The sequence below is a fragment of the Urocitellus parryii genome, chromosome 13 (genome assembly GCF_045843805.1).
Source record: "Urocitellus parryii isolate mUroPar1 chromosome 13, mUroPar1.hap1, whole genome shotgun sequence".
Taxonomy (NCBI): domain Eukaryota; kingdom Metazoa; phylum Chordata; class Mammalia; order Rodentia; family Sciuridae; genus Urocitellus; species Urocitellus parryii.
In genome coordinates, this window is record NC_135543.1 from 70,896,466 (window position 1) to 70,919,116 (window position 22,651).

The window sequence follows — 22,651 nt, forward strand, 5'->3', positions numbered from 1 at the left end:
AGGGATCGATGTCACGGCCCTGGTAGTCGAGGCTGTGTCCTCCCCCAGGGGCTCCACCCGTTGGTAGATTCAAAACTCTTGGGCAGCAAACCGTGAGGGATCAGCGTCTGATGTTGTGGAAGGTGGCTGCAGTGATTTTTTAAACATCAAATGGCTTCTGTCGGAGTTTCCCGGAGAGCCATAGCAAAGCACCACAGACCGGGTGACTTGGGACACAGCAATTGGTTCTCTCCCAGTTCTGGAGGCCCAAGTCCAGGATCAGGGTGTCAGGTGGGGCTGGTTCCTTCCGGGGCCGAGGGTGAATCTGCTCCAGGCCTCTGTGGCTTGCGGGTGGCTGTCTTCTCCTGTTCTTTCCTCTCTCGATTCCTGTTTGTCCCTGTGTCCACATGTCTTCTCAAAGGCTTCTGGTCACAGGGGGTCAGGGCCCACCCTAATGACCCTGCTTCAGCTTGTGGAGACCCTACCTCCAAATAAGGTCACATTTTGAGACACAAGAGGTTAGGACTCCAAAATACCTTTTTTTGGGGGGGGGGGGGGTGGGGAGCAGAGGGACAGCACATAATTCACACTGTGGCCAACACAGCCATTCATCCTTAAAATGCCTTCAGAGGCTCGAGTGACAGAATGTTTCCACGAGAAAGGATAACGGGTTCCGTGGATGAGTTAGAAAAGTCAAAGGGACTGGGTTTTCCTGGCGCCAGGGGAACTGCCAACAAGCTGCTCGGGACCCCAAGACCCTCAAACTCCCTTTTCCTGACGCCAACGCCTGACATCAGGAAGACGCCCCCACCTGAGCCCCAGGCCCTCCGCAGACATCAGCCCAGATGCCGCCGTCCTTCAAGCCCCCTCCCTCCCCAAGGCTCCCAGAAGCGGGGTTTCTCCCTCTCTGCGGTCCACATTCCTTTTTCTCATAATATTTACAGCAGGGCCGCTCCCTGCCTCCGACCAGCAGCACCTCAGGCCTGCAGACACCCAGGAGATGGATGTGGAGCTGGACTGCCCGGCCTGCCTGACCATGTTTGGTAATGATCCTGCTGGACGCTTACCCAGGGCTCCCGAATCACAGGCACATGGATCCCACGGCCTTCACCTGCCTGCCCACACCCGGGTCTTTTCCTGCCTCGGTTTCCCCTGAAAGTCTCTCCACGTGGCCTCTACTCTGGAAATCTCTCCCCCTCTCCTCAGCCTCGACCCCTGGGTGACCTGCTTTAAATGACGTCAAAATACTCACGATTCCCACACTTTCTCTCCTTATGACCCAGCCGCCCGCTCCCTCCCCACTCATGTCTAAGAGACGAACCACACTTGACTGTCCACCACGAAGCCAGCCCCCTTGGCAAACCCGGTCCCCAGCATCCACCCGACTTCACAGACGTGACTCTCAAGAAACACTGCTTGCTCGATCTGCCAGATGCTTCCAGAATCCACTCCTTCTCACCCTCACCCCCATTCTCACGCTGGGCCCCGACTCAGCGGGATTTCTGCAGCCACCCCAGAAGTCCTCCCTGGGGACCTGCTCCCCAACTTAAAGCAGCCGAGGAGTGAGACGCTGTCAGCTCCCGCGGATGAGCGTAAGGTCGAGGGGAAGAAGCCAGACACAAGAGCACTGAGGGTGTGCGTCACTTAGATCAAGCTCCACGACAGGCAGAAGCTGGCTCAGGGTGGGGGTCGGACTACATTACCTTCAGGTCACGGCTGGGGAGGAAAAGGAGAAAACCTCCTGACTCGGTGCTGGAGAGGCTGCAGGCACGGTGGGTGCACCCGATGTTAAACTCGCTCAAATCACACACTCACCATGGATGCACATTTGTCAATTAAACCACACTCAGGCACAAGGTGCACACATTTTTTAAAAAGCTCCATCATATGATGCTACTCCCTTGAGCCAGGCCCTTCCCTATTCAGAATGCCAACACTTCCCTCCATAAACATGCTCACCATCCCAGCCTGACCATTCTGACCTGCTTCCCTGTTTGACTTTGTCACACTTTCTAAGAGACCATTTGCTTATCTTTTTATTCTCCTGTCCGCCCTTCACGGCAGCAGGAGTCCTGTCTCTTTGCTCACTGCTCCCTCCCCAGTACTCAGGGCATGGCTCCACAGTTGCTCCCTGCATGAGTGATTGCAGGAACGAATGTCCAGATGCCCACGACCTTCTGGCACCTTCTCACCTACTCAGAGTTGAAGCCAGAGCCCTTCATGGACCCCTGGCCTGGCCCCTGCTCCTCCTGTCTCTAATTCCTGGCCCCTCCCACCCTGGAAGTTTGCATTTCTTTTCCCCTCTGCCAACGAAACTCTTCTGCAGACATCCAGCGGGTCCCCCTCCTTCCTCTGGACCTCTACTCCACCTTTAGCTCATAGACAAAGGTTTCCCCTGGCCACCTCCATTAAGGAACCTTGGCCCACTTACAGCACCGTGTGTGCAGCACCTGTACACTCTCTACCTTGCATCAGAAGAAAGTAAACACCATGATGGCAGAGTCTGGAACTGTGTCCAGCACGCACCAGGCACTTGAGAAACGTCTGACAGATGAGCTAATGCTGGTGGTGACAGTGTACCTACTGCCCAAAGTCACTTCATCTGTGCTGTCACCTCCTCTTTCCAGAGGCACATGGCTATCACAATGCAGAGCTCCTTCCTTCCTTCCTCCCTCCCCCCACTCTCTCTCTCTCTCTCTCTCTCTCTCTCTCTCTCTCTCTCTTTCTCTCTCTCTCTCACACACACACACGCACACACACAGAATGGAAGCATCTCCAATATATTTTGCTCAGTGATCGACACCAGATTCCAATGACAACATACTGGAGAGTGCACTTCCAGAATGGTAGAGTGAAGGCAGGATGAACTCACTCTCTCCCCCTTTTCAAAGACAAAAGTATAGGAAGACACGTAAAATCAACAATTTGATAAGTCTAAGAATTCATTGGAGCTACAGAAGAACATGAAAAGCCATCCATCCAGGAGAAACCAGCGAACCTTGATCAGATGGCAGATCCACGAGGGTCTAACCTGGGCAACTTCTATCACCCCTCCCTCCCAGCTCAGCAGTGAGGTAGCCAAAGGTCACGCGCTTTGCAAGATGGACAGAAGACCTGAGGATTCTGATGCTCTGTTCAAAGTCCCATCCCCACAGCACGGGCAATATTTTGTCCAAACTCATAGCACCCTGGGAAATCTCTATATTTGACTCAGTTCAGCTGGGGCTTGGGAAAGAGAAAGGTGGCAGGTGGCAGAGACCCCTGTGGCATTACCAAAACAGCCACCAACTGCTGGCAACACCTTGGCTGCCTGCTTCTGGGACAACTCCTGCAGTAAACATGAGCCAGGCCCAGAATTTAAAAGGGGGAAGTCTTAAAGAATTAAAGGACAGAAGGAATCTCAAATGCTCTGACACGTTCATGGGGGTGGGAGAGGCTGCACACATGGAGAGGACCCTGCACACCTGGAGTGACGTGGGAGAGGAGGAGCAGCCATTGCTCATCCCTGGTGACCAGAAGGCCCTGTGCCATCAGGAAGTGAAAAGAAAGGCTGTTTTGTAAACTGCCCGAGTCTTATGCAGACGTCTTGGCCAAAGGCTCCAGGCAAGGCATGTAAGGAAATCTGACCGATGACTGGCTAACCAGACAATTACACGGACCCAGATGTGGCCCCAAGGAATCCAGGCTTAAAAATAAAAGGGACTTTAAAAAAATATCTAGCAAGCAGCTCAGTGGTCACACATTACAGTAAATATAGAGACCACAGGACTAGCCCAGGGAAGTGGCAAACACAAAAAACACCAACAACCAAAATGGGAAGGGGAAAAAAAAAGGAAAAGCAAGCACAGCAATTCAATATCCAAATTGTTACTCTATTCATCTAGAGTGTCCCCAAGACATACAGGCAAACAAGAAAGTAGGACGTATCCACAGGAAGGGAAGAAATTTAAACAAAGACCAAAAACTCATGGACAAAAATAATGTCCCCAAGGGGGCCAAGAGTTTGACCTTAACAGACCAAGATTTTAAACAAGCTATTATAAATATGTTCAAAAAACTAGAGAAAAGGATATCAAAAAGAATTATAGGAAATCACAATGATTTTTATCTTCCCAAACAGAGAATATCAATAAAAGGAGTAGAACAGGCAAATAGAAATTCTAAGAACTCAAAGTACAATATCTGAAATTCTTTAGATGGGCTCAGCAACAGACTTGAGCAGGCTGAAGAAAGAATCAGTGAACTGGAAGACAGAGAAATCGAAATTATCCAGTGAAGAGAAGGAAGAAAAATCAACAGAGCTTACGAGATCTATGGACACGGTCAAGAAGTGCCAACACATCCCCCGCTAACCCCCTGCCCCCTCCCTTCCCCTCCCACCCCTCTGCCCCATCTAGAATTCATCTATTCCTCCCATGTTCCCCCTCCCTACCCCACTATGAGTCAGCCTCCTTATATCAGAGAAAACATTCGGCATTTATTTTGGGGGGATTGGCTAACTTCACTTAGCATTATCTTCTCCAATGCCATCCATTTACCTGCAAATGCCATGATTTTATTCTCTTTTATTGCTGATTAGCAAGGATGGTGGAATGTGATAAACATCATCATCCAAAGTGCATGTATGAAGACACGAATTGGTGTCAACATACTTTATATTCAACCAGAGATATGGAAAATTGTGCTGTACACATGTAATAAGAATTGTAATGCATTCCGCTGTCATTTTTTTTTAATTAAAAAAAAGAAGTACCACACATATGTACAGGGACTCCAGTCAGACAAGAGAGAGGACAGAAAAAAGATCTGAAAAACAGCCAAAAACCTGCCAAATTTGAGATAGGTTTTAATTTACACATTCAAGAAACTCAGGGAACTCCAAGGAGGCTAAACCCTAAGATATCTATAACTACATAGATGATAAGCAAAGAAGACTGTTAGAAGACCAAGAGAGAATCTTGAAAATAGCCAGAGAAGTGACTCATCTGGTACAAAGGTTCCCCAGTATGATGAAAAGCTGGCTCTTCACCAGCAACTAGTGAGGTAACAGCAATGAAAACAATAGATTATCAACCAAGAATTCTAGATCCAACTAAATTCTTCTTCAGACAAGAAAAAGAAGAGGAAGAAGAAGAGGAGGAGGAGGAGAAAACTCTGTCATTCACAGACTGCCCTATAAGAATTAGTGAAGAAAAAACAAAAGAACAATGGACAAGGATTGTAACTCCCATGGAGGAAAAAAAGAAGCATTAGTAAAAGTAACTGTGAAGATGCTGTGAAAGACAGCATAAACAGGTTCTCCATAACTCTTTTCTTCATTTATTTGTTTTAAAGGACTCCTACAGTAAACTCTACTTATAAAATTGAGGGTTGATGAACTCATAAAGATATATCGTGTCTGACACTAATAGTTCAAAGGAGAGAGGAAGGGATGAGGATAAAGTGGAGGTTAATTTGTGTGTACTATTAAAATTTAGTATTGATCTAAAACTTTTAAAATCAGACTTAAAATTAAGACACAACCACTAGGAAAATAACAAAACACACAAGAGGGAATTTTAAAAGAAAGTAAAACCAGGAACTATGTAACACAAAACAAGGCAGAAATAGAGGATAAAAAAGACATATCACACACAAAAAAACCAGTGAAAAACACAGTAGAAGGAAAATCTACCATATTGGTCATCAAATTAAATAATGTTAAAGATAAAAACCCCCAAAGATTAGCAGACTGGATTTACATTATCCACCCGTATGCTGCTCATATGTGATAGACCTCAGGTTCAAAAATACCAAGAGATTGACAAGGTATGTCATGAAAAGAGCCACCATGAGAAAGTTGGAGCGGTTACACTAATCTCAGACAAAATAAACTTTAAGGCAAAAAGATGGATATTTTATAATGAGAAGATGGTCAACCATCCATCCATTATAAATGTCTATGAACTGAACAGCAGAGTCCCACAACCGGTGGAGCAAAAAATTCACAGAAATTAAGAGAAACAGATAATCGATCAGTTAGAAACTTCAATATCCTACTCCCAATATCAAAAGAAGCAGGCAGTAGATCAACAAGAAAACTTGAATCACTTAGACTTGACACCAACAGAAGAGTGGACCCCCACAGCAAGATCATGCACTCTAAAGCCCACCTGGAACAGTCTTCAGGATGCTGGACCATAAAACAAGCATGGATATATTTGAAAGGATTAAAAATCACAGAGTATGCTTTCTAAGCACCAGAGTATAAAATTAGAAATCAACAGCAAAATTTGGGAAGTTTTCAAGTAACCAGTGACTCACAGAAGAGAGAGAGAATATTTCACAATGAGTGAAAATAAAACCCAGCCTAACAGAACTAATGAGAACAATTAAGGCCGTGCTTGGAGGAACATTTAAATTGCTTTAAATTTCCTCTACATTAAAAAAGAAGACCTCAAATCAATCATCTAACTTTAGACCTTAAGAAATTAGAAAAAGAAGAACAACCCAAAAGGTAAAAATTGGGGGGGGGGGGAATAGAGCAGACCTAAAGGTGGCAGATGGAAGGTAATAATGAAGACTAGAGGGAGATAAGTCAAATAAAGAACAAAAAAAGAGAGAGAGAAAGTCAAAAAAAAGCAAAGGTTGGTTCTTCGGAAAGATCAACAAAGGTGAGAAACCTTTAGTAGATGAACCAAGAAAAAAAAGAGGAGACGCGAAGTATTAATTTTAGGAATAAAAAAAGAGGACATGTCTATGACATTAGAGAAATAAAAAGGCCCATATCGTAATTCTATGAATAAGTGTGCCCCAACAAATTAGACAGCATAGAGACTAGGGACAAGCTTCTACAGAAACAAAAAATACTGCAACTGACTCAAGAAGAAATAGAGAATCTAACTAGTTCCAGAATAAGAAAAGAAAATATGAGACAAATGATACTGTTCTACTTTGTGCATGTACAAATAGGTAACCACAAATCCCATCAGTATGTACAACTATCATGCACCAGTTTAAAAAAATGTGGAAAACAAAAAATTACAATTATAATGCATTGATTTAAAAAATGTGGAAAAAAAACAACTTAGATTTCAAAAAATTAGTGAAGGAAGTCAATTTGTAATAAATTAAATAAATAAATCCCCAGAAAAGAAAAACGCAGGACTTTTAAAAGGTTTTCCTGGTGAATTCTACCCAACACTTAGAAAAGAATTAACTTCAATCCTTCCCAGACTCTCCCAAAAAGTAGAAGAGAGATTCCCTGCAACTCATGAGATTAGTATCATCCTGATACCAAAAGGAGACAAAGACATTGCAAGAAAACAAAACTATTCACCAATACTTTGATGAATAGAGAAGTCAAAGTTCTGAACAATACCCGAGGCAGAATATCTGTGTATTCCTGCCAGCACATGGATAGACAGGTCAAGAGGATGTGATTTGAAATCCAGAAACAACCCCAGTATATACAGAAACATAAGTTATAAAAAAGGCAATTTTTGAACTAAAAGGGAAAGGAAGGAACGGCTCCATCAAAGGTTGGGACAGCCCCTCAAAAGCAAGGCGCTAAGCAACTCGGTGAGATCTTGGGGATGTGGCTCACTGGTCAAGCGCCCCTGAGTTCAATCCCTGGCATCCCTCACCCCCCCAAAAAAAGATTGGGACAGAGTAGTTGTTTGGAGAAAAAAATTAAGCTAAAATCCTGTCTTACACTTCATGGAAAAAGTGAATTCTAAGTGATCAAAGATTTAAGCACAAAGCTCTCTGCTCATACAATGAGAAAAAGATCAACAATGCAATTCAGAGAGCAGAAGGACACAAAGAGTTTGGATAAAAATAAATTCCAATGGCTGAGAAATACGAAAAGACTCAAAACCGCAGAGCTAAAAAAAAAAAAAAAAGCTAAATTAAAATGAGAGACCCCAGTTTGTTTGGCACCTTGGAAAGGGTGAGAAGCTGAATTTCTCACCTGACCCAGGGCATGAGAATTCCTAAAATCCCCGTGGCACCCTGGGGCCATCTACCCAAAGCAACAAGGTACCTGTGTGCAATTCCAGAGGCAGGAACTAATCTTGCAGCTACTTGGGAAGTATCATCTTAAGGATACTTGTTCCAGTCATGATTGTCAAAGCAAAAATCAGGAAAACACCCAAATACTAATCAAGCCCGAATTGAGTCAGAGATTATGTTACAGACATACAATGGTTAAATGTAACAGATAATGACATATAACAAATGCACAATAATGACAAGAATAATCACAAGTTTTGAGCACTTAACCCACGCTGGGCACTGGCTAAACCACCACTCATTTGTTTAACCCTCAAAATGAAGATGTGAGTTTTGATTGTCAATGCCGGTCACCACTGCAGAAACCACTGTACTTCACTGGGTTTGCAGCAGGATTAAATTAAGCCAGGTGAGGACCCCCTGTCCATGGCATGTCTCTCCACAGCACCCTTGGCCAGGCACGCCTTGACTGTCCCTGCAAGTCCCACAAGAAACGGATCCGCACAGAGGCTCTAGGGAGGCAAGGTGGCAAGCTTCAGTTAGAAAGATTTTAGCGCATTTAGGCATCCCCTTTATAATTGGGTGGTGGGAGGATGGGGGGGTGAATGACACCTCATTTAACTTCTCTGCCACTGAGTTTCTCTACTGTCCTGAGTGTTCAAATATGAATGAATTTTATAACTTAAAACACCTCCTGCACTAAATGAAACCTGCCCCACCCCGTGCACATCTGACAATTTGAGAAAACAGCCCGCGTGTTCCATTTCCTGAACATCTTCCATTCACCATGTTTAGATACCGGGTCCCATTAAGAGGATGTCTGATTTCTGCAGTATGAAAAGCAAAGATTTTTCAATGACAATGTAAGCTTTTGTATTGGGGTGGGGGGTGGAACCTATTGTAATATCAAAGTTGAATGTACGGAACCAATTTAAACCACTGCTAGTTAGTGGTTATCATAAAAATGCTGGTCATTGCTAACTATCAACTTTTTTCTCTGGACCAATGTCTGTCACTTCTAAATGTCTCCTTTGAAAGGAAAAGAATCTACTGAAAGAATGAAGCTGGCAATCATATTGCCAGACACCACTAATTTCCCAGGCCTCTCTGAAAAAGGATATTTTTTCAATGCACTGTTTTACCTAATTGAGACTCATAAACTCATCAATCACGGTGGTTTCCAAGCTTTTCTTTGAGGCTTTTTTTTTTTTTTTCACAGTCAGAAGCCCTAAATTGATCAATCATGGCATCCCGTCACGGGCAATTACCGCAGGGTGGATGTGCCTGCTTGCCTCTCCAGACTGCAGGTGGGCCCTCCGCTGGGTATTTGTAAAGGCACTTTGCCTTGACGACCAAGTGGCCCGCGGGAATCTCAGTTATTATTGCACAAACATTGATGAATGTCCACAGAGGGGCAGCCCAGGAAGGCCGTCCACTCACACCCCACGGACTTGCAGCAAGTTCAGCAGCTGATTCAGAGCAGATGAGCTTCAGCAGGGGCTCACTTGGGGGCACACGTTCCCCACAGGTGATCTGCACCTTTCTAAAACTTGCTCCGTGTCTCCAGCCCTTTCTTTTTAACCCCGAGAACCCACTTACACCCTTTCTACCTTTTCTATCTCCCCGCATCCCCTCATCCCCACCCTGGGCGCCTATCATGGATGCCTGTGATGAGGGTCTGGGTGACCACAGGCTGGCTGGGCTCGGGTGGGGGGCTGATGCCCGGCTCACATTTCCTTGTCTCAGAAACTGGCTGTGAGATGCTTCCTGCCCCTCCTGACACTGTTCTGCCTCCAGGAAACCCCAGCCGGACACCACCTGGGGGAGGTCTCATTTCTGCTATAATATGACACTGTGTCTATGACGCTGGTGGACCTTAGGGTCAGGAAAACAGGAGGGACAGAAAATCACCTGTAGGTGATTCGCCCAGAGAGAACACCATCCCGGCGGCCTGCTCATGAGGACTTTCCAAAGAGACACGAGTTAAGGAGAGAGCTTTCTCTCTCTCTCTCTCTCTCTCTCTCTCTCTCTCTCTCTCCCCCCCCCCCCGCTCTGCAAACCCCTTCCTCCGTTCCTCGCTCCCTCCTTACTCAGGGCCCCTCTGTGGGGATGGAGGAAGCTGTAATAGAATCCTTCTCTGTTTCAAGTTCCAGTTCCCTTCCCACCTCCCACAGGCCACTTCCTCTACTCCAGTGGTTCAGGAGGGGGCTTTGCCCCAGGGCACATGTGGCCATGCCTGGAAGGGAGCCCTTGGCGTCTCTGGGTGGGGGCCAGGGATGCTGGTAAAAGCCCTCCCACCCCGGCAGCGTCCACAGGTCTGGGGCTGCGTAGCTGTGTGGTCCAGTCCACCGCGGGTATCTTCTGCAGAGTTTGCAGTTCACACTCCTCAGAGTTGAAATAAAATCTGGATGTGATTTAGTCCGGTTCTCGCCTCCTGGCTCTATTCTTCTCATTCACAGAGGGAAGCTGAGACCCCAGAGGGTCTGGGGTGTTGGGAAAGTCCCACTTCACCCCAGGAGAGAGGCTCTGTGCCAATCCTGCCTCTGCCACCTTAGCTTTGAGCCCAGGCCCAGGGGTGGGGGTGGGGGGAGTCTCCTTAAGTGCAAAATGAGGATAAAGAGCCCTCACTCCCTGGGGGTCTTCAGTGAAAACCTTCTTGACTGTCTTCACATTCCTTAGAGTTGACACATGCTTATTACTCCTTTCTTCAGTCTGTTCCACTTTCCGGGGTATTTTTCCTCCTGCAACAGTTCATTTGAAAGACACCAGCAAGGCCCCAGGACCCCTGTGAACTTTTTCTGACAGTGGCCACAGCTCCTTCCTGATGGGACATCCAGGGCTGTCAGCACCAGGCACACAACCCCAGGGACGTGTGACCTGCGACCACTAAACACAGGACAACTGTGCCTGAGAAGGGAAGCAGGACCAGTAATTAAGCCCGGCTTTCCCCATATCATCTGCCCTCCTTCTTTTTTAGTTGTCTGTTTTTTGAAGGGGAATCCAACCTGGTGCCCCATGCATGCCAAGCAAGCACTCTGCCACTGGGACACAGTCCCAGCCCTGGATGTTTCTTCCTAAATGCTGGCTTCTTAGAGAATCGCAGGCATCAGCGTCCCCGACTTGACAATAGTCTGACTTATTATTTTTCAACTTTATGGTGGTGCCCAAGCCATCAGAATTTGGTAGAAACTATACTTAGAATTTTGAATTGGGCTCTTTGTCGGTAGCCGTGACCTGCAACTCCCACTTAGTTTGATTGCCAAGGGGGAGAAAAAAAGAATTTATTGCCAAGGGGGTGGGGGTGGGGACTCTACAAGGTGCTATGTTGCTAAGCTCTAAGGCGCTGTAGGTTGATTGTATTGGATGCCTTTCCACTTAATGATATTTTGTTTATGATGGGTTTATCAAGATGTAACCTCTCTGTAGGTTAAACAGCATCTGAATTGGCAAAGCACCTGTAGCTGGTTGGTCACTGGCTGGAAAGAGACTCCAAGTGCCCAGAAATTTGGACTATGTCAAGGATCACAGGGCCTGTAGCCAAGAGGGGACCAATTCCTGTGGCCTCCCCTTTGAGGGTAGCTGAGCTCAACCGCAATAAAATCTGAAACACAAAACAAACAGCCCGCCAGAGAGAGGCACAGCCTGGGTCAGGAAAGAAACAGAGGCAGCGCCAGGGGGTGGTGGGGACCAGGCGTCCACCCCAGGAACAGCCTGATCCAATGCACAGCCTCTGCATCTTCAAGTCCTTGCCCAGCTGGTTTCACATAGTCACTGCAGGACAGTAAAGTTCACAGCCGTGTTTCCAAAGAGACTCATGATTTATGCAAACACGCCATTCCTCCATATGCACTGGATCGAAGACAGCAAGGAGCCCTTAATGGGCCACAGCCCCATTTAAAATATTTACCGAAAGAGATGCCAAGTCTAGCACCATGTAAAAGTCATGGGGAGAAGAGGTCTGGAAAACTTTCATCCTGGAGGGTAGAGTCTCACAGAAAGGAGGACACGGGGCCAAGGCAGCCCACAAGGGCCTCGGGGAACCCCCTGCCTTCAATGGGTGTGTGCACTCCAACACCAGAAGGTGAATCTCACCATCCCCCGCCCTCCCTTTTCCTCCCACCATTATTATTATTATTATTATTTTTAATGTAAAGAATTTTAAGCCTGGAAGAGCTTGGTTTGTGATTGTTACGTGCTGTTTATTTACAGAGCTGGGAATGGAACCCAGGGCCTTATGGGTGCTAGGCAAGCCTTCTGAGCTATCTCCCCAGTCCACCTGGAAAAACTTAAAATCCCTTCTCCATGATTAACTGCCCAGGCCCCAATCCATTGGTCTTGTGCATTTTCACAACCTGGTAGAGGAGTGTTCAGGTCTAACTGCTTTTCTGAAGTTTCCATTTTTCTGGGAAAAGTTCCTGTGCATCTGTCTTATGTCTGTTTAATTCTTAGGCCTGGGAAGGAAGCCCAGGAGGCTGAGGAGCAATAGTCACCCCCATCCCCCCCCACACACACACATTGGGATAAGTCTACTGAACACAAGTCCTGGAAGAGGAGACCCAGCAGTTTCCATGCAGCTCGGCATCTCTGGAACCAGCTCCTAGAAGCTGCTTTGAACACCAATCCACCAGGTCAGGTTTGCAGGGCAGGTTCATAGACCATAAAAAGTCTCCATTTATCCCTTTTCCAGTTTCTTTAGACTCTAGCTAACCCCAAGGCCTTGTGCTCAAAGGGAGGAGTGAAAATGGAAAGAACTCAGGTTCTCCAGACAGAAAAAGGACAAGGAGAAAGAGACATCCACCCTGAAATGGACTATCTCCTCCTGGAGACAGAACCTGGTCCCCTGAGCAAGCCGCGCCCAGCGCCTCTCCACCTGAGAAGGTGGTATCCCCCTCAGGACAGTGGAATGAGCCTTGGAGAACTGGGGTCCTCCTGCCTCGGCCTCTCGGGCCACTAGAATTACAGGCATGCACCACCGTGCCCAGCTCTCACAAGGCCTTTGAAGGCGATTGAACTTGGTGTCTGCTGAGTAACTGGCTCTTTTGTGCAGAACATGAACTTGTGGTGTGGTGGGACCACCGTCTCTCCGTTCTCCACTGATGGACATCCGGGCTGTTTGCAGCCAGAAACTATGACAAATCAAGCACCGAGAACATTTGTGTGCAGGTGTTTGTGTGAGCGTGAGCTCCTTCTCTCTGGGGACCGAGCCCACTCCACAGTGACACCTTCAGACCAGCTCTCTTCCACTTCAGCAAGCACCAACACCCTCTGTGCGGTGGGGCCTGGGTCCTTCCTCCCAGCTCCCATGTGACACTCATGCTGCTGCTGGTCTGCAAACCACTGTGAGCCTGGGGTCTCAGATTCTGGGCACCTGGGGCACGCTCCAGTGTGTCCTATCAGGTCTGGGTGAGTGGGGTCTCCTGGTGAGACCCTGTGGTCGACAAAGGCATCCTAAGTAAGCCTTTTCTTAAACCGGAAGTTTTGAGATGAAGTATCTTTGGTATTCTTGGCCTAATTTGTCCATTTATATTATCCAACAAGCCCTCATGGACATTTGGGTTTGAGATCCCTCCCAAGTCTCAAGTCTAAGCAAAAGAATCGTTTTCAGAGGCACCACAGTTCACAGCCCAAGGATTTGAGGGTGGCTCTTTCTCTGCACAGCCGAGTTTCTACAAAGGCCACTTAAACAGACGACTTCAACTTAGCTCAGCAAAGAGGAGGGAAAGGAGAGGATGGGGTGTACAAAATACCCACGTCAACAGCATGTTTGATGCTTGCCCTTCTGCCCACAGGAAATGGACCCAATCCAGCCTGAAACAGAAAAATAAACTGGAAAGAGTAGGAGAGGCTTTCCTGGTCTCCCGATCCCTGGGAGGTAAAGGAAACGTTACCCATGACTCCCAGAAGATAAAGGCATCTGAGATCCAGGCAGGGACACTCACTGCCTCATGAAGAATTGCAGGAACGGAGCCCAAAATAAGCAATAGATACTTCTCTAAAGACAGACGTGCAAATGGCCAACAAGATAAGAAAAGATGCTCACCATCATGAGTCAATTAGAAAATGTGAATCAAAGCCACACAATCAGATACAACCTCACACCCACTACATGGCTCTAAAAACAAGGGTTGGCAGGGATGCGGAGATACTGGATCCCTTGTGTGTGAAATGGTGCAGGTGTTGTGGAAAAGAGTATGACGACTCCACAAAAATTTTTTTCTGTTCATTATAGATTACCCAGCCTTTGGTATTCTGTTATAGCAACGCAAAACAGACCAAGACACAGCCTTCAAAAGGGAGGAAACTCTTGTCATATGTTCAAGCACAGGTAATTCTTGAGGACATTGTGCTAGGTGAAATAAGCCAATCGTTGTCTCACGATGACAAACTACGTGAATCCATTTATATAAAATATCCAGAAGAGTAAAAGCCACAGAAACAGAAAACAAAGTGGTAGAAGGAGGAGTTACAAGGTAATGGGTAGAATGTTTTAGCTTTGCAAGATGGAAAGCGCTCTGCAGATTTGCTGCACCAACGATGTGAATGTGCTTAAGGCTGTTGACGTGCACACCGAGACCTGAGTAAGATGATACATTTTATGGTTCTTTTTATAAATTGAAACAAACATAGAAACTAGGTGAAAACTCTGTGGAAGGCTAAAGTCAGGAAACCCACATAGAACATGCCCTTGGGGGCCCATCGGCATTTTATGGATGTGCACAGATCAGAAAACACAGCCCCCAAACCACCTGCAGATCTGTATTTTCCAGGGAGCTTCTGTCAATTATTTTGTGCATGTTTTGGTTCATGCTAGACTCTAGAATCTCTGGGCTTTGTGTGACTCGGTGACATCTGACATAACACACTGAATTAAAGGAGATGACCTCACATGTTTTCTGGCATGGTCTCTTCTCTGGGTGAAAACAAGATATTTATTTAATTTATTGTGACCCAACAATTACCAGAGACACACTTGCTTCCGAACTTCTGACACCAGGAGAGCTCGGGGCTCAGTCTGCTGGGCTGATAATGGAACAGTAGCAGCACTGTCCACTTTTCAAGCTTGCTCGGGTGGCTCCCCGCACGTCCACAAGCTCCACTTATCCAAAATCCTCAGGCCACCCAGTCCTGGGCTTCACCAACCAGGGCACATCTTTAAGGATGAAACTACAACAAGGAATTGAGAGTAGAGTCACAGACCTGCGCTTTGGAGAACAGAAGTGTGAGTGGAAAGTGGCTGTTCTGTTCCTGCACAAGCTGATTTCTGAATTGACTGCATCACAGGGAGGCTTCCTTCTGCCTTTTCTTACTACTCCCCCACCCCAGGAAAACGCCTTCGTCTTTCCCTCCTGATTTAAAAGCTAAAACCAAGATGCTCCATAAGAATAAGATGGGACCCCTTAACCCTCCCCTACCCCACTCACAAAAAGAGGATTTATTCCAAGGGTCTCATGACAGTATTCAGATCCTGAGAATTTAACCTGATTAAAGGGCTCCTGGACTCCCAAAGCCACAGGGAGGTCCTGGAGTCCCCTGAGTGCAAGGACCTCAGAACACCTCTCTGTGCTCAAGGACCACTGTCACACACACCTGCTACCCATGGCGCCCACGCAGGGCTCTGGACGCTCATGCTCTGGACCCTGGGTTCTATCCAACTTCCAAGATGCTGAGTTGGGGTGGGGGAGAACAGTCTCGAGGACCCTCACCCAGCACTACTCCCCCAATCTGCAGCCCGGGCACACAGGTGACAATACAAAGACACAGCCTGTGGCTACACGTGGCAGAGGCAGGGCTGCTCTGAGGATCCCGCATTTTCCCATTTGCCTTCTCCTCCTTCTCTCCTTGCTCCTGCCCAGGAACTATCACCTTCCACCCTTCACACCAAGCAAGCGGCCAAGAGAGGCTGGTCCTTCTAGCTAAAGAGATGCCCAATCTCGGGAAGAAAGCAGAACGTCTGATCTGCAGACAGGCAAAAGCAGAGGCAGAAACACTCACGTGCTTTGGGTGTGTCTTCGGAGGTCAGGTGCCTGCACACGAGAGTTCAGGAGAGCATGCACACACATGCAAACGTGCACACACACACATACACACACACACACACACAGGTGAGCATGTAACATGCCAATGTCCGCATGTGTGCACACAGCATACACACACCTATGCACAATCATATACATTGCCAATCCCTAAAGTGCTTGGCAGGAAAAGCCCCCACATGACACCAAGAGTTGAATAGAGAAAGAGGACGCACAAGGTGATGGAAGTCCACTCGACCATCACTGTCCTCCCCAGAGGGGTAAAGGTGCAGGCTACTCTCAGCTGACTTCCTTCGAGGGACATAACTAATGAAAAAGTACAACCTCTAACCACAGCAGAGGATCTTGCATAACTCTGTTTTAATCTGACATGAAGACATACAGGTGCATGCCACGTGACTGTCCAAAGTAGAACCAGCTGCTCAGTGTGATGGTGCTGTGGGCTAGAGAAAGGACCCAACGGTGGTTTACCTACAGAAACAGGGGGAGGGAGGATCTTAGTCCATCCGGGCCACTCGAACAAATCATCACAGACTGGGGCAGCTGCAAGGCCAGGAGTGTCTGGCACAGGGTTCTGGAGGTGGAGGGCTGAGACCAAAGCACCAGCAGAGGCAGGTCCCCTGTGGATTCCCCAGCTGGCTCACAGACCTCCAGGTTCTTGCTGGGTCCTCACATGGTGGAAAGGGTGAGGGGCCGCTCCCTGGGGTCTCTCTTACTAAGGACACCAATGTCATTCATGAGGCTCCGTCTTCTTGACCTCACCACTTCCCACAGGACCCTCCTGCTACCATCACACCAGGGGTGGGGATGTCCACACACAGATTTGGAGGAGGCACACATTCTATCCACAGCCAGGGACCATTGGAGTTTGGAGAAAGAAAAATGGCACATTCCACTGTGGACCTGCTGGGAGAGTGGATGAGTCAGCCATCAACTATGTCAGTAGGGTATGTCAGTCACTGTTCTGTAGCCGGGAACCAACACCGAGAAAATCAACTTCAAGTGGAGAGACCAGAGTCTGCAGGGGCTCTCCCCTGTTGCTTGGGGCCTGGGGCAGTACAGCCATCATGGTGGGAGTGTGCCACGGAAGACGTCCGCTCACCTCGGTGCCACCAGCAAGCTGAGAGAGGCAAAAGGAAGAACCTGTGGTCCCCAAACCCCCTTCAAGTCACATCCCTGCTGACCTAACTTCTTCCTCACCTCCTAAAAATTCCAGCACCTTCCAATAGCACCATGGGTCCTCAACACATGGCTTTGGGGGACATTCAAGATCTAAGCTATAGACCTGGTGACTGACTGCAAGCTGCCTGGCCAAATGACACCAGACACTCTTCAGGAAGGGGCATGGAAGCCTCTCAAACCAACCAAGATCTAGGCTCACCAGGGGCCAGCCGTGGTCCCGGACCTGAATATGACGGTTGTATTTGTTACTATGAATATTTTATGTAGGTAACTTCTGCAGGATGTGATATCGCAGGAGGGCTCACAAGAAGAAACACATCTCCATAGAAAAACTAAGCTGGATTCTTCCAGACACACTGGGGTGAACGCAGTGAAACATCTACCAGGCTCCTGCATTTTGCTAGTGCCTGTGAATCTCGGTCACATTTTAATCTAAACCTAGAAATCACCAAATGTGAATGTGCACTTGGGGCATGGTTCACACCCAAAAGTGACAAAGATGATGTGGTCACTAAACACCTCCTCGATGGAAGTGTTCTAAATTGTTGTACACGGTAAGTTAAAATGGGAAAAGTATTGAACTTGTGAACGATTTCCTGGGGTCACCTCCTTTTCCAATCAATGGCTCTTGCCATACAATACACAAGGGCTTCTCCAGTTCCATCCGCAGCTATCAGAACATTCCTCTGTCGGACACTTGTGTTTGTAGGAATTACGTTAAGAAGTTTACTATCTTCCTTATGTCTTCCCAGGAGTACAAGGCATCATTGTTATTATACCTATCTTTCAGACAAGTGAACTGAGGTGCCAAGGAAGTGAGCGATCTGACCCCATTCCAACACAGCCCCTTAGGCCTGGCAGAAGTTTCTGGGCCTCCCTCACCAGCAGCTGAGGGGTCAGGCCTCAGATCCTCAGAGCTGGCTGTGTCTGTAAGAAGAGGTCACCAGGTTCCAGCTGAAATCACTCAGATGGCAGAGACCACAAGGAGAGAAAGCCTACGGGGCACACAGTCAGCCACAGCCAGACTTTAGAAGTGAACCTGCCGTCTCCATTGCTTCCAAATCACTTGTGAAATCTTTGACTGCTCAGTTACAGGAACGGCTTTGAAAACAAAAACAAAAAAAGATTACCTGGTGACTCATGAAAAGGAGAAACATGACAATAGGGACTGGGCTGGGAACTGTGCAGTAATATGCCCAGAATATTGGGGCGGGGGGGGGGGGGCGGGGGGCATCGTCCAAGTAAGCCAACCCTGCTCTGTGAAGGAGGAGAGAAATTTTGCCAGATTGGCTCTGTCACGTGGCTGGGCTCCATCGGGGACAGAGGAGGAATTCTAGAATTCTACTACAGCCACCTGACACTGAGTCCCTCACAGACGGGAGCGTCTACAGGCCACAGGGCAAGAGGGACGCTGGCCTCCTGCCTCAGGCAGCACCTAACCCGTCAATCCACCAAAACACGCAGGTAGGCTGCGACTTGGAGGTACGGTGGGTAAGACACCCTGCAGAGCTGTAGAAGGTCTATACAGTTATCCTTCAGCATTGGCAGGAGATGGAATCCAGGACCTCCACAGATCCCCAAATCCAAGGATGCCCAAGTCCCATACATAAAAGGGTGTGTCACTCACAGAGACACCCCCCCCCGTATCCTATCTCACACTTTTAATCATCTCCAGATGACTGATGATATCCAATATCGTGTGCATGCTGTGGGCTGCAGTGTTTGCGGAATCATGATAAAGAAGAAAAATCAAACTGCCCATGTTCAGTACACAGGCAACTTATTTTTCAAATATTTACGATCTGTGGTTGCTTGACTCTGCAGATATGGACCCTGCCAATATGGAAGCCTTCTAGATTAACAAAAGAGATGGCAGACACCTCCCTCCGTAATGACACACAAAGTGGTTCTGCCTGTGAACCTTCTCAGGATATCTAAATACCTACCTACCTGGCGGCTCGTCATTTGAGCTCACCCTACGTCTCCCCTTCATGGTGCTAAAAGGAGATGGCAAGAAGCCCACCTGCAAGAGCAGGGCACTGATGATTCCAAGGTCCTCGGTCTCCCACAGAAGTTCCCTGGTCTTCACTACAGGGCAACCATGGACTGAGGAAGCGGTTCTCACCTGATGCTGCTGCACCACGGAACCACAGGGGATTCCCCTCAGTCCTGTGCTCAGCTGCTCATCAGGTCAAGCCCTCCTGAGTAGCCAGTTGTCCACACCTGCCAAGTCCCTGGAAGTCCAAAGGCAGCCAGGGCACAGGCACCACGGTAGCTCCCCAGGCCTTTCAGGGGTCACGAGGCCCTGCAAACTGTCCTGGGTGTGGACAGGGCAGGCTCTTGTGCCCGGAGCATCAGACTCACTGAAGCCTGTTGAATCAGACACCCTGCCCCCACCTGCGGTGCCCACTGAGGGCTGCTCAGGAGAACTGCTCAGGACATTCTGCCCCCATCACCCAGGATCTGAGACTCAGACGCTCCTGCAGGAGCAGCTGCAGAAATCACAGTGACTTGAAGATTAGTCATGACACTGGACTCCAGGGCTCTCCCACTTACAAGATGCACATGCCCTAAAGGGAAGCTTCTTTCACTCCCGGGAGCCTCAAATCCCCCTGGCCTCCAGGATGGGGGTCCCTGGAGTCTGCTTCCTCCAGGATCCCTACAGGGTCCTCCCTCCCTCCGTCTCTCTCACCTAGGAGGCGCCTCTTCATGTTCTGCGGGGTGGGTGGAGGCAGATGCACCGCTCAGTGGGGAGGGCAGATCTTGAAGTCTGTCAAAATGCTCCTGAGCCAGTGGACAACTTAGGTCCTCTTAGCTGTTCCCCACCCTCTGTCATCACAGCCCATGGTGGAGGGACCCCACAGGAGCAAGGGGCACCAGGGCACCACATTTTCCTCTGCTTTCTGCTATTTCTCCTTCACAAGACACAGCCAGCCCTCCCCATCTGCAGGCTCCACATCCTGGACTTCAACCAAACAGGGACGGAAAATATTTGAGAAAAGTTACATTGTTGAGGATGTGTCCCACGGAGCTAGACCTACCATCATTTTACCTGTACTAAACAAGCAGACCTTTTTTCTGTCATTATTCCCTAACAATACAGTGCCACGACTATCTACATAGCATTTACATGGTTAGGCATTAAACTAGAGATGATTTAAAGTATATGGGAGGCTCCGGTGGTAGGTGGCTTATATGCAAATACTCAGCCATTTCATAGGCAGGAGTTGAGCATCCATGAATTTTGGTGTCCTTGGGGTGTTCTGGAACAGTCCCTGGTGGACCACATTCATTTTCTCGGTGCTTGTCTAACCAAAGCAACAATTCTGCTTTACAGGATTGAGCTCGGGGCACTTGACCACGAGCCACATCCCCAGCCCTATTCTGTATTTTATTTAGAGACAGGGTCTCACTGAGTTGCTTCGTGCCTCGCTTTTCTTGAGGCTGGCTTGGAACTCACGATGCTCCTGCCTCAGCCTCCAGGGATTACAGCCCTGTCCCACAGCGCCAAGCTCTGCATCTCCCTTGGAAAGCCATTGACCCCTCTCCACGCTCCCTCTAAAGAGAAAGAAGAGGGGCAGAAGTACCCACAAAAGGAAGCAGCCAGGCCAGCCTGGCATGTGTGTGGCTTTTACAACCTTGGTAGCTACTGGGCCAAAACCTAGCACTGGTCAGTGGGCAGTGGGCAGCGGGCATTCACCAGCGTGATTCATTTTTAGCAATTTGCTGACATGTGGCAACATCTCCCTGTGGTTTTCTAGGCACTAGTGGGCAACAAGAGTGGACGAAAGGTCATGGGCGTCTTCACGGTGCTTGTGCAGAGTGCGTGTGCCCCCAGGCCCAGACCCGGGCAGGAGCCTCCTGTGTGGAAGGGCTCCTATGAACGGGAATGGAAATGGCTTTACTTTCAACCGCCTGGAACGCATTCCTGCCCAAAACGGCACTGAAAGAAGCAGGGAGGACAGCTGAAACCCAGCACCCCTGCAGACACGTCATCTGTGGCAACCTGGTAAAACTGACTTTGTGACATGGACAAGAGGAACACGTTGCTCGGTGACAGAGGCCAGCAGGGCTCTGTTGTTCCCTGCCAGTAACAGTCCCCAGGAACCCAGCTGGGTCCCACCCTCCACCACGGCCTGGGGTAAGAGGGTCCCCTGAGGATCCCGTGCCCCACACTGGCCCAGCTGGCACCCAACTCCAGGCTGCCTGGGTGACAGAATCCAGAAAGGGGTTCCGTTTCCTGAAGCTCATGAGGGTGTTGGCACCACTTCTGGCTTCTCTGAGTTCTCAGAGCTTTGCTATCTATTTCACAGTGAAAACCAGGCAGGGCCTCCAGCGATCCTGCGAGAGGATTTACAATGCAAACATGAGAAGCCATCAGCAAACGCCTTCTTAGAAGTGAGTCTCATGCCCCAAGCGCCTGCGGGATTGACAGATGCGGTTTTGCCTTCTGCTCAAGCAGATGTTTTCCCAGGCATTACCTCCTTGTAATACACGATCGCGGAGTTCTACATGCAGGGGCCCGAACATGCCGACCGACCCGGCACCCTCTGACGCGGCACTTCTGACGGGCTGCAAGCAGGAGCTTGGCGGGTCCAATCCCTTGTGCTTTTCACTGTCAGCCTGCTGAGCTCAGCCCAGGGCTGGGTGTGCAGCCATGCAGGTGACACCTAAATACCACCTCCAACGGCAGAGTCACACAGGCACCTGCCCAGAGGCTCCCCACAGGAGCTGTGTGCTCAGAAACAAAGGCTGCCACACAGATGGCTGGATGTGACATCGGGAGCCTGGTCTGTGTCACCAAATGTGGCCTGGAGGCAGGGGTAGGGTGACCCACATTGACCTTGGCTTCCATCTCTGGGACATCAGGGAGGCCCAGCAACCCCAATGAAGCGGTTTGCCATGAGGGTCCCAGACCCAGAAGGAAGGTGGCCTTGGTGAGGAAGGGACACGTCACTGTGAGGGAAAGGAAGGTGGAGAGGAAGACAGGGCCTGTTCAAAGTGCCCGGCCGGAGCCTGGTGACAGATCAAGTCCCCTCACCCCACAGCACAGAGAGAGGGAGCACTAAGCAACTCAGTGGGACCTGTCTTTAAATGAAATGCAAAAGGGGGTTGGGGAGGTGGCTCAGTGGGTGAGTGCCCCCGAGTGCAATCCCCAACAAACCCCCAGAGGACTCGGAAGGAAGGAACTCTGCAGATACCTGCTCACCTGGGACTTCCAGCCTACAGGGTGGGGTGTGAGACCACCTCTCTGTTATTGAAGGCCCCAAACCTGGGGTACTTTGCCACAGCAGCCCAAGCCGACTGAGTCATTGTCTTATTTAAAAAGCAGACAAGTTAGTGCTTCTGCAGGCTGAGGCAAGAGGATGGCAAGTTCGAGGTCATCCTGTGTGACTTAGCCAGACCCTGTCTCAAAATGAAGGGCTGGGGATGGAGCTCGGTGGTTCCATCCCCAGCAATGATCC

The 22,651-nt window shown here is 48.8% G+C and overlaps 1 protein-coding gene across 1 annotated transcript in view; it reads right to left on the minus strand.

Annotated features, from left to right (window-relative positions):
- Window positions 1-19,897, minus strand: part of Ror2 (receptor tyrosine kinase like orphan receptor 2) — a 71,854-nt gene extending 51,957 nt beyond the window's left edge. Inside the window, exons 1-2 of the mRNA XM_077792218.1 lie at window positions 19,879-19,897; window positions 19,137-19,274 (exon numbers count right to left, since the gene is read on the minus strand). Of these exons, the coding sequence (XP_077648344.1) occupies window positions 19,137-19,274; window positions 19,879-19,897 (157 nt within the window). The remainder of the gene's footprint in view (window positions 1-19,136; window positions 19,275-19,878) is intronic.
- Window positions 19,898-22,651: the final 2,754 nt, after the last annotated feature.